The 12,804-nt window shown below is 39.2% G+C and overlaps 1 protein-coding gene across 1 annotated transcript in view; it reads left to right on the forward strand.

Annotated features, from left to right (window-relative positions):
• The first annotated feature begins 244 nt into the window (after nucleotides 1-244).
• Nucleotides 245-12,804, forward strand: part of LOC141471264 (macrophage mannose receptor 1-like) — a 34,456-nt gene continuing 21,896 nt past the window's right edge. Inside the window, exons 1-10 of the mRNA XM_074157698.1 lie at nucleotides 245-305; nucleotides 2,451-2,852; nucleotides 3,996-4,169; nucleotides 5,511-5,669; nucleotides 6,587-6,700; nucleotides 7,225-7,359; nucleotides 8,233-8,415; nucleotides 11,261-11,418; nucleotides 12,066-12,179; nucleotides 12,510-12,625. Coding sequence (XP_074013799.1) covers nucleotides 245-305; nucleotides 2,451-2,852; nucleotides 3,996-4,169; nucleotides 5,511-5,669; nucleotides 6,587-6,700; nucleotides 7,225-7,359; nucleotides 8,233-8,415; nucleotides 11,261-11,418; nucleotides 12,066-12,179; nucleotides 12,510-12,625 — 1,616 coding nt within the window. The remainder of the gene's footprint in view (nucleotides 306-2,450; nucleotides 2,853-3,995; nucleotides 4,170-5,510; nucleotides 5,670-6,586; nucleotides 6,701-7,224; nucleotides 7,360-8,232; nucleotides 8,416-11,260; nucleotides 11,419-12,065; nucleotides 12,180-12,509; nucleotides 12,626-12,804) is intronic.

Below are 12,804 nucleotides of genomic sequence, written 5' to 3' on the forward strand. Positions count from 1 at the left end.
TGGCTTGCCCTCAGTGAGAACTCATTCTTTTTCCAAAGGCAAAATTTGTGCTGTGTGGTCTTGTTTTTTTGAAATGTGGCATGTGACAGAATATTTCCTTATTTAGCACTCGGAGCTTTCTATCCAGCCATCCGGCCTTCGAAACTGGGGAGGACTGGTCAGTGTTCTCTCTTCAGCACTGTATGGCCAGCGACTCTCATCATATGGCTTTTGGTGAAGGGAAGAAGAGAAAACATCATTGGCAATGATGTTCTCCCGGCTCTTGCTTGTTCTCTCTCTGGTTCACAGTGCTGTGCCGCTGGTGGGTAAGTGCCATCCGCTTGCCTCCTGTAAAGGTGTCTGTGAAAGTGCCTCCATGTCCTCTGGCATTTCTATGTGCTTTATGGTTCTGTGGCAGTGCCTATATGTACATTATAGACAGAGAGATGGGGAACCTTTCAAAGGCAAAGGCGGGATCTAGCTGGAAAAAGAAATGGACAGTGAAGGAAGCAAAGACTGAATTCTTAATGATTTTATTCATATATAGTGGCAATATAATTTCAATAACGCCAGAGGACCAGACCTAAGAAAATCATAAAATATGTTTAAATGTCGTGGGGTTTTTTTTTTCTCACTCTCTCTTTTTTTTTTTTTTTTTGTTCTTTACTTCTGTGTTCTGATTTTTGAGCTGTTGGTGTCTGGGTAATGGTTAGCAAAATCAGGCAGGAAAAACTGAAGGAGTGGTGAAATCTGGAATTATTTGTAGAATATGAAGGTGTTCTCAGATAATGGCTGTGTAATCCAGAAAGATTTAGTGCTTACAAAGAAGATTATTTTCACTCACTCTTTTGAACAGACTCACTGAATTCACTGACATTGATAAAGGAGATAAAGTAAAATTTGTGTGAAATAAAGTTGGATTAAGTTTAGTAAAGTTATTGTAGAATTGCAGTGACACTATTACTACCAGCCCTTTAGCTGCACTTCTATTGTCGATGTTAAACAGGTGGCTTTTAGAGACCTGAATGTTTAAGATTAAATCCTTTTAGCTTTGTAACTCCTCAGTAAAACTGTCTCAGAGTATGTGCTTTGGTTGGGTTTGGGTTTTTTTATTGCTCATGGTATCATGGTAGACTAGAATAGCTGTTCTCAGTGTACTGTATATTATCTAAATTGATTTAAACTTTTTTCCAGGCTTTTAAAATGAAATTTCTTTAGATTTTTAAATACATTTTGATTATATATGACACCCAATGGTCAAGAGACGTATCAGGGACCAAAATTGATTACGAATCCCACAAGCTTTGGAAGGAAATTCAACTGGGTGGGTGACAAAGTACACCACAAAGCAGCAGAGCAAATTGATAGGCATGATTCACTGCTGCTACTGATAAACTCACTGTAGGACTGAAATTAGCTCCGCTACTTCTACTTCATATTGGAGCCAACACTGTAGACGCGATCAGAGAAACTATCCCTAGAACAAGAGGGAATGGCTTCAAGCTGCAACGAGGTAGGTTTAGACTGGACATTAGGAAACAGTTCTTCACAGAAAGAGTGGTCAGACACTGGAATAGGCTGCCCAGGGAGGTGGTTGAGTCACCATCCCTGAATGTGTTTAAGAGTCCTTTAGATGTGGTGTTGGGGGTATGGTGTAGGGGAGAACTTTATAGAGTGGGGTTGATGGTTGGACTCGATGATCCCAAGGGTCTCTTCCAACCTGAATGATTCTATCATTCTATGATTCTGCCTGGAGAGCTGAGGACACATTTTCTCTTAGAGGTGGACTTTCTAACTTCCACCAGCCTTTCAACATTGCCAAGTGTTGGTCAGATGTCACTACTATCCAGTCCTTGCTATTTTCTCACTGCGATTGGTTTCCCAACGTCATTGCCAGTTTTACACTACAATGGCTCACAGTAGACACTGCAGGTCTTGTAGGTGAGCAAGGCCAATGAGCCCAGAGTACCCCCTGTGAGGCCCAGAGGTGTTCACCCACATTTATATGTGTGGATTTGAGAAGGGAAAGACAAATAGCTCAGCAAAGATGGCTGTGACCCCACCAGGAGACCAGTAAGATCTGTCAGGGTGAGGGAAGTTTGTAGAGGTTGGAGGTCTGCAAAGCCGTGCAGATGGAGACAGGGTGATGTTGACAGCAGTATGACTGAGGGATGTAAATCAATCCAACAAGCTGTGCCCAGCTCTGCTGATGCTGCTGACTGTGCAGTATTCTGCTAATCCACACTATGGTGACATATAAAAAAGAAATACATATCCTATTATCTACCTTAGTGCTTTTTAATCAATAAAATTGATGTTGCTTTGGACTCTGTTCAAAAACATCATGTTTGTGTTTGATATGAATGCAATGGCTCCTTGCTCTTGTGAATGGGAGGCAGAATTACGTCACATATCCACCATATATATATATTCTATATTAACCCTTTACTTTCTATTGTTTTGTTTTACAGACACTGAAACATTTTTAATATATAATAAAGTCAACAAGGTCTGCCTCCAGGCTTCTGTCACGCAGTCGGTTAGAACTGCCACTTGCCATCAAGATAATGAATTACAAAAATTCAGGTGGATCACTGATCATCAGCTTATGAGTGTGAGACTGAACCTGTGCCTGGGGGTGCAGTCGAAGGAGGATCAGGCTGTGATTTCCCTGTATCCATGTAATCCAATGAGTGAGCTCCAGTGGTGGGAATGCAGAAATGAAAGCCTCCTTGCAATCCAAGCAGAAAATTTGTTTTTCAGTCCTGGCAATGGAGAACATGATAATGTTTTGTTAAAGAAGGGACTGAGTGCAAAGAATAATTGGAAGATCTACGGAGCCATGGATGTTTTATGTTCCCAGGCTTATGAAGGTACAGAAAATGGATTCTTTCATCCTTTGCACTTTCCTTGTGAGTGTTACAGTGTTTTGAATCTTCGGCTCTGACTATTTTGATTCCATTGGTGACCATCAGAGTTTTAGAAAATCAGTATATTGCGTGAGTTACCCTTGAATTTAATTTCATATTTATGATCAAGTATTATGTACATACATATATAATAAAATATACACTAAAATAGCGTGTATGCATTATATTATATTAGTATTATAAGTATTATAATAAGTATTCTTTAAATATTTATTATATATTAGCATATACGCACACACATATTTACTCTTACATTACATAGAAGTATTCTCTAAAGTCACCATACCTCACCATACTCTGTCAGTACGTTGTTAATAGAGAGTATAAACACTAATAAGTTTATTGTACAGGAACATGGAAATTAAATTACGTTCTCAAGAAAGAAAGACAGTATGGGAGAGCTGAGAAAGGGCTGGAAGTACCAGTGTAGGCGGAGGAAATGTGGCTTTTGTGACTCAGCAGATGAGGATGCTCATGGCATAATTATAATTACCCGTGTAGTTACCCTTTATGATTAGCTGAAGTCTGACTGTTCTGAATGTCTCTCCCACATCCAGAATGAATGTTCTAAAACCCACTTTACAGGATATTTGAAGTATTAATCCCTAAGCCTTGTGTGTGGGAGCTGCTCCACTCTATGTGAGATACTTCAGTGGTCTCTGGAATAAAACCGGAGAAGGATTGTCTGATCTGATGTTTACTTTTTCCAGGAAGCAGGACATCTATATATTAGTTCCTCCTCTTGTGCATTTTATATAAATCTTAACATTGTTTAAAATAGTAGTATCTTAGGGTAGAGCTCTGGAGTTAATTATTAACAGTTTGCAAAAGTATCTTGGTCAGAAGAAAAATATAGATGTAGACCTTATCTATGAAATATTACTTTACATCAGAATAGCACTGCTCTAAAACATGTGTCAGAAGCTGAAGTCTGAAAAAGTATTGAAATTAATTTTGTTATGGTTAAGGGAAAGGTGACATGGAAAGCACTTTGAGATGCAATTCAGCCATTAGCATAGGCTTCACATTTTTCAGTTTACATTCATTACTATTTTCGATACTATCTTTATCACTTTGTTTTCTCAGAGACCTTTACACTGCTAGGAAATGCTTTCGGGGCACCCTGTGTATTCCCTTTCATGTACAATAAGCAATGGTACGCTGAGTGCACAGACGCTGGCCGGTTGGATGGCTGGCTCTGGTGTGCAACCACTGCAGACTACGACAGAGACCAGCGATATGGGTTTTGCCCATCAAAAGGTAAGTTACCAGCTCCCACACAGTTCCCCTCTGTGTGATATTGGCAAACCAGCACTAGCAGAGTATGAATATCTTTATAATAATGCATAGTTTACAAGAATGTATTTTAGTATATGATGCGTTGCCACATCCTGCAGCACTCTATTCAAGGAAATAACACACATATTGCATAAAGGTGTGGAGAAAAGTGTGTTGGAAGAGTAAAACAGCATGCAGTTCCAACTAGTTGTGGTGGTGTTGCTGAGCAGCACAATAATTTTGAGCTCATCACTGTTTCCCAGGCAGGATGTGTGCTGTCACCATTGTACAACCCGTCTCTGAGGACACCTGTTGCGATGGATGTGGGCACAAAAATGAGTGCTGTAGGAGGCTTAATGAGGAAGCTAATGTTTAAGTCCGTATGATTCTCATGTCAATATTTTTTTTTTTGCTTAAGTGGAATGTGATCTTTTATCCATGATGTTTTTAAGCTGTCTTCGTATTGCCTGGAAAACAATCTTTCTACCCATCCTGACAACTGCCTCCCATCCCTGGTACTTCTCTACAACTTCAATCACTTTCTAGTTACTCTAGTTGATTAAAAATGTGCTTTTGGAGTGGTTCAAATCCATAGTCAAATGTGCTTTCCAGGTCTCTACAAAGATACCTAGGGCACTGAGCCCAAATGACATGTGACACAGGGTCAATGAATAATTTTTAAAGCTTTTGAAAGCCAGTCCCAGCTCTCAGTTCTTTTAATTCAACTTCATATCGGCTTGTGTGAATAATCAAATATCTGATTCAATTTTTTATTGTGCTTTACTGAGCATGTATAGATTTTCAACAGACCAAAGAAGCAAAGATAATTGGAAGAGGAGCAGGGTGCAGTGCAGCACCGTTGCCGTGCCTGGGGTTTTCAGCTGTGTGACAAGCATATCCAGGAGCTCTTTGCAAAAAATTTATCTAAGATGCCAAATTCAGGTCTAGAGCTGGTCCTCACAGCTCTCATTGGGATCTGTTTTCCAGAAAGAGAAGGAGGAGATGTTGCATATCTTTTTTTTTTTTTATCTAGGTTTTCTGGGACAGAACTCCATGCAGTATTTTTTTCTATGCAATTGCTTCCCTTGTAGTAATTCCTGAACTATATACCTTTGCGGAACTGGAGGCAGTATTTGCCAGCTCTACCTGTCAGTTTACAGGCCTTAACTTCATCCTTCCCCATCCCACTTGTAACATTTTCAGTGTTCTTGAAAGAACAGCAGAGATGATATTTAATGAGAATGCCATGCATAACGAGAACCTGCAACACATTTTTCTGTGGGTGAGTTACTATCACCCCCAAATAATTATTTTTCTCCACAGATAAAGACACCACCTGGACAACGGATCGGGTAACAAATGTCCACTACCAAATCAACTCTGAGTCGGCTCTCACATGGCATGAAGCCAGGAAGAGCTGCCAGCAGCAAAACGCCAAATTATTGAGCATCACAGACATTCATGAACAAACATACCTCAAGGGTAAGGAAGTAAAGCCAAACCTGACTTACATGCAGGATCTGTTCAGTCCATCATCTCACCTAAGGGCTGCTTGATATGGTTCTGGCTAATATCTATGGGCCTAAATATGCATCAGCAAGTAAAAAAATCTTTTAGAATTTGCAGGTTCAGCTCAAAATCACTGCCAAGTTTCGACAGAATTCAAAGTGTTCCAGCATTCTGCAAGTGTAACAGTTAAACTTTCTATTTAAAAGTGTTATCTTACATTAGAAGTACATTGATTTATTGTATTTTTTTAAAAGAGGAAAAGAAATGTGAAAGTTAAATGAAAGTTCCATTTTTTTGGTCAAAAGCAACCTTTAAAAAAATTTGAAAATAACAGAAAAGGAATACTTTTGTGCCAAAATAAATATGTGTTTTGTGTCAAATGTGGTTTGACATCTAAGTTTCTCATTCATTTGTCAAAGTGAAAGATATCAGTTATTCATAGATCCCAAATCATGTCTCTACCTAACCATGAATTGCTATAGAAATGGTATGGAAAAAGTCTCTCTTGTTATTTTTATGGATGAATTTAACTTCTAAGAGCCTTAGTATTATTGTTTCTACTTACACAGTTACCAATATTTCTACTTAAATAACTCCAATCTTGAGAAGAATTTAGGCTATTCTACAGAAATCCTTTCATTCCGAAATTATTCTGTTGCATCTCACCTTTGCTCACTTTGCACTAGGTGATAGAATGAGAGAGATTTTTTTCTTTGCTTTTTATGGTAATCAAAGCTTTGGCATAATTCAATTTATCAGGTACCCCAGTATCTAAATATAACTGTAGTTAGATATTTAACAATTGTAAGTCTTCCTAGAGACACTATTAGTGACTATTTCTAATTAAAAAAGTGATTTATAAAATCATTTATCTCCTTTTGGTTACTTAGAGTTAACAGAAGGTATAGATTCGGCACTGTGGATTGGACTCAACAGACTGGACTTGAGGAGTGGATGGGAATGGATTGGAAACAGCCCTTTCCGGTACTTAAACTGGGCTCCAGGTAGCCGTGACTTTGATTCTGTATTCCCAAAGAAAAAATATACACACCTCAAATACTGCTTTAATTTATATTATCAGATAGATGTACCATGAGATATGGGCATGAGAAAAAGAAGGACTTTAGCATTAAGCCACCAAAACAACATGTATTTTAGCTTTTCTTGATTTAGCTTTAGAAAAAGTTTGTTTTGTTTTGTTTTTATAGCAATATAAGCCAGAAACTTCTATCTATTGCAAAAATATCTTAGCTCCAAAAGCAATAATATCTTTCCCAAAAATATACAGTCTTCCATTTCTCATGTCTGGCCACAAAACTGTGAGTGGGCTACATGTTCATACCCACTTATTTTCATACAGACATTCCCACTACCGGAGCCCTACCTCAGTTCTTGCCAAAGATGGGACAGATGTGATCTTTGGGGCTGTCACTTCAGCCAGGAGTGATTTTAGAGCTTAGAGCTGTATTTGCCTTTCAGAAAAGTTAACTTTTTTTTTTTTTTTTTTTCCCCTGTACCTTTCCCAAAGGAAGCCCCTCTCCAGAATCTGGAAAACTCTGTGTGGTTTTGAATCCTGAAAAAAAAGCAAAATGGCAAAATTTGGAATGTGATCAGAAACTTGGTTATGTTTGTAAGAAAAAAGACTTTACCTTGGTTTCCTCAGGTATGTTGCTACACATTGGTAATTAAAAGTAGAGGCTGTCATCTGAATTGCTCAGCATTCACATTGACAAGGAAGAGTAGGAAAATTTTAGTACTTTTCTTGTTTATCTTATAAACAATATTTTTTCTTGTTTATAAGTTTTAATTTTTTGCAATCATTGCACCCTTACTAGGCCGATCTCCAGTCCCATAACACATAGAATGAAACGGGTAAAAGCAAAGAACAGGCAACTTCTCCTATCTGTCTGTGGTTTGTTAGTCATATCTCCTCTTTGAATATACACACTACTAAGCATGACAATGGAGAATAAACCAAAAATTATTTTTCAGAAGAGGGACTTTAGTAAAAAAAAATCTAAAGGAAGAAAGATTGACACATTGCAAGCATAAAACATATTTTAAGTGAATAAAGATTTCCCAATTGGTGTTTCTGTGTGTATACATCTAGTTGTAAACCTGTCTAGATGACTTTCACTCTATCAATATATATAATTTTTAAAATTCGTATGCATTCTATATTAGGTGCAGATAATTTCTGATTTCTCTTAACTGACAAATAAGTACTCAGTAATACAGAAGCTGCTAAAATTAATAAAGTAATGTATTTTTTACAGACATTTGTCTATATAAAAACCTTAGAATTTGTATTAAATAATACTTGTATTAAAAAGCCTTCATTTTCCAAGCTAAAAATGTCAGATTTAGAATCGTATTTATGTTCACTATGTTTTGTATCCATCATTTCCTTATAATGAGAATTTCCAACAAAAATTCTTAGTTTAGAACTTTTGCATAGAGTAAGTGAAAATATTTTCGGTGTCATGTCCTTTGCATGGCATTTGAACACCTCAAAGACACTGACATTTGTTCTTAGGTGACTTTGGGCCAGCTACTTGCCCAGATGGATGGGTGCTGTATGTAAATCACTGTTACAAGATCTTCAGGGAGACCAAAGGATGGGAAGAAGCTTTGACCTCTTGTCAGAAGGAAGGGAGTCACCTGGCCAGCATCCAAAGCCTTGAGGAGCACAGCTTTATAGTGTCTCAGCTCGGGTACAGTGAGTGTTTCCAAGGGGGCTTTTGCCTTTTTCTGCACGTAAGAAGTACCAGCTAGCTGAACTGAGATGTAACAATTGAATTAACATGAAACACTGCAGACAAAGACATGCAAGAAGCCAGAGGTCCAGGGGTGTTAGGCTGGTGCAGTGCTTTCTGCTTCAAAACTGTTGCACTCTTCTGTGCTGCAACTTGCTCTCAGCAGAGGGTTACTCAACTGCCTTGCCTTGGCTTTGCCTTGCATGAGGGCAAGAGGACAACAGTCATCCCAGTGAGAACCCCAGGTAATGCTACAGGCTTGGGGAAGAGCAGCTGGAAAGCTGCCCAGCAGAAAAGGACCTGGGAGTGTTGGTGGACAGCCGGCTTAACATGAGCCAGCAGTGTGCCCAGGTGGCCAAGAAGGCCAACGGCATCCGGGCCTGTATCAGGAACAGCGTGGCCAGCAGGAGTAGGGCAGTGATGGTGCCTCTGTACTGGGCACTGGTGAGGCCTCACCTCGAGGGCTGTGTTCAGTTCTGGGCCCCTCACTACAGGAAGGACATTGAGCTGCTGGAGCATGTCCAGAGGAGAGCCACCAAGCTGGTGAGGGGTCTAGAGAAGAAGTCATACGAGGAGAGGCTGAGGAAACTGGGCATGTTTAGTTTGGAGAAGAGGAGGCTGAGGGGAGACCTCATTGCCCTCTACAACTCCCTGAAAGGAGGGTGTAGAGAGGTGGGTGTTGGCATCTTCTCCCAAGGGAATAATGACAGGAGCAGAGGAAATGGTCTGCAGTTGCGGCAGGGGAGGTTTAGGTTAGATATGAGGAAGAATGACTTTCCTGAGAGGGTGGTCAGGCACTGGAACAGCCTGCCCAGGGAGGTGGTGGAGTCGCCATCCCTGGAGGTATTTAAGAAACATGTAGACATGGCACTTCAGGGCATGCTCCAGTGCCCGAGATTGTTGGGTTGTGTCTGTTTGTGGGTGGGTGTGGGGTGTGGTTGTGGGTGGGTTTTTGGGGTTTTTTTTGTTTGGTTGGTTGGTTGGGTTTTTTTGTGGTTGGACTCGATGATCTCAAAGGTCCCTTCCAACTATGAAGACAGGCTGAGAGAGCTGGGATTGTTCAGCCTGGAGAAGGGAAGGCTCTGGGGAGACCTCATAGCAGCCTTCCAATATCTGAAGGGAGCCTACAGGAGAGCCGGAGAGGAACTCTGTCAGGAAATGTAGTGACAGGACAAGGGGTAATGGTTTTAAATTGGAAGAGGGGAGATTTAGATTAGATCTTAGGAGGAAATTCTTTCCTGTGGAGGTGGTGAAGCACTGGAACAGGTTGCCCAGGGAAGTTGTGGATGCCCCATCCCTGGAAGTGTTTAAGGCCAGGCTGGATGGGGCTTTGAGCAACCTGGTCTGGTGGGAGGTGTCTCTGCCCATGGCAGGGGGTTTGGAACTCGATGATCTTTAAGGTCCCTTCCAACTCTAAGCATTCTATGATTCTGTGATTCTGTGAAAAGCTTTCTTCGTGAAAGCATTACAAGATATAACTTCCACTTTGAAAGAGTGGGGGGTTTTTTTATGGAAAACCAACACATTTGTACTGCTTTCTGTGCATTTGTGGAACCTACAGTGTGGCTGTAGGTCATTCTCTGCACTTCGTTGGTCACTCAGCACTCAGACCAGCAGGTTCACAGGTCCCTGCAGAAGTGGTGGAAGAAACCTACTGAAGAAAAGTTTAGTTCTGCCAGTTGGAAACAACTGGCAAAGTTAGCCCAAGTGGTTTCCAGGCAGCAAGTGGGGGAGTTGCCTGGGCTTCCTAAAGAACTGTACTCAAGTCACTGGATCTAATATGTCAGTGTGGTCTTGCCATGGCATTTTTAATATCACTGGCAGAAATGTGAGGAGTCTGTAGACGTGTTGCCCCTGTTAGCCGTTTTGCTTTTTTTTTTTTTATGCTTAGAGGTAGTGAAAGCCCTGATTGACTACTGGAATGAAAAATGAAAGATAGTCAAGACAGAAAAATTTCTTTCTTCAGAAAGTGTTCATTTTTCTGCTTAATGTCCAACCATACAAGGAGATATTTTTGGTTTCTTATACTTTTTGATTCTGGTATCATATGCCAGTTTAATGACTACTGAAGAAATTGTGAATATCCTTCCACATCTTTATTTCTCTCTTTCTTGTTTTTGTGAAGGTTGTCTAAATTTACCTTTCATTTTCTTTGCTTTCGTTTTGTTAAAAGTGTCTAAAACCATAGGATCATACACTGGTTTAGGCCAGAATGAACCCTAGAGGTCGTTTGGTCCAGCCTCAGCTTGCAGCAGGGCCAGACTCAAAGTTAGATCCGGTTGCTGACAGCCTTCCCCTGCTGAGTTTTGGATATTGTCAAAACTCTGATTTTACTTATTGCCTGAACAATTGATCTTGGGTTTGGGGGCTGGGCTTACAGGGGTTCTCTGCTTTTTCATGTTTTTGAAAGAAGCTTAAAACATTCACACTGCAAGTGACATAAAAACAGTACTTTGAATTCTGATCAGTGCAACAAAACCTAAAAAATAACTATTTACAGTTCTATCATATCACCACAGTGTATTAACTTTAGGATAGTAGTTTACTCTTCTACCACTGCTACGAGGAGGAGGAGAAGCGAAATTTTCTGATCCAGTGCAGGGATGTCATTGCAGCCCAGTTTTCCAAAGCTTACTGTCTTTATTCTATGTGAAAATACTAATTTATAAAATGATGATGCAACAAACTAAATAATTTTATGTTTTATAAATTTATGAAAAGGATTATATGTTCTAGACCTCGAGGTTGCCATGAAAAGGATGCAGGGGCATAAGATGTCTTTTCTAGTTTTGTGTTTCCATGTTTTAGAGCAAACAGACAAGCTATGGATTGGGCTGAATGATCATAAGGTTCAAATGTATTTTGAATGGAGTGATGGTACACCAGTGACATACACAAAATGGCACCTGGGAGAACCATCCACTACAAACAACAGGCCAGAAGATTGTGTACTGATCAAGGGCCAGGTAACTTTATTCAATACATATTTTATTTTAATATCAAAACTATCTTCTTAACAAAAGAATGATGCTCCCCATTATTTCAGCAGCTGGCTAAGGCCAGAAAAAGGGATATAGAGACAAAGGATGAGACTCAAATATAATCTTTCATTAAAAAAAAAAATAAAATGAAATGAAAGCATTACTGCATCACTGATGAAATTTTCTCTTTATCTGAAAGTCATCAATGAAATTATTTGGTAAAATAAAACAGGTCTCCAAATGTAGTTTGAGTACATTCTCCTGCTCCTTTTCCTCTGATGGCAATGGTGGCATGTGGTGATCCCTGCTGCCTCCCTCCTGCCTGCTCATTTGCCCATCACTGCGTGGCACAACTGTCTGCGCAGAACAGGTTGGGGACTGCCTCCCCGCACCCTGTCTCATCACTACCAGCTGTAGTCGTACTATCCATAGCCTACCATTTCACTGAGTGTGAGCAGATATATTTTTGTAATCAACTAGGGTGACTGGATAAGGAAAAAAGTTACACTTGTTTCAAAATAAAAAGCGAAAGAAGATTAATAGTTTTCATTATAAAGGAAGAAATATATTAATTTTCTTTAGATTATTCATCTTAATCTCATTGTTATTTCATTCTTTTTCCTGCCTCACAGTATGGCTATTGGGCAGACTATGTCTGTGAGAAGAAAGCTGGTTACATTTGTAAAAGAAAACCTAAATCACAAACAGCTGGAGAAAAGGAAATTACTGATGCAGGTTGCAAAAAAGTAAGTACATAGGAATGGAACAAAATTTCCGAGATCAAACGAGTACCTCCTCTCAGAATCTTCTCGAATTTTTTGAATTATTTATATTATTTACATATAGAATTATTTTTATTATTTATTATGAAGTTTCAATCTCTCAGTTACTTTAAATTGTATTAATCTGTTTACAGAAACAGCTTAGAAGGAATCTGTAATTTCACTGAAAAAGTTTTCTAATTCATAATGTTAATGATTATTGTGTTTCATTCATTTTTAAATGGTATAGCTCACTCACTACATGATATCACAATTATTTTAAAGTTATATGGAAATCCTGATATCATGTTACAGGGCTGGAGAAGATATGGGACTTACTGCTATTTTGCTGGATATGTTCCAGCAACATTTTCAGAAGCAAACACCACTTGTGAAGAAGAAAAAGGTTACTTAGCCACAGTTGAAAATCGGTATGATAATGACTTTTCCTTTGCTTTTAAATAGATAAAAGTTGTATCTTTTAAAATACTCCTGGAACTACTGCTCAATTCTAACAAAAACTCAATCAGCAAATTATCCAATTTGCAGACAAGGTCTCTAGTTGAACAAAAAAAAAGTCGTACTTTTCTTTGATGACTTATCCACAGTC

Source organism: Numenius arquata, chromosome 12, assembly GCF_964106895.1.
Source record: "Numenius arquata chromosome 12, bNumArq3.hap1.1, whole genome shotgun sequence".
Classification (NCBI taxonomy): Eukaryota; Metazoa; Chordata; class Aves; order Charadriiformes; family Scolopacidae; genus Numenius; species Numenius arquata.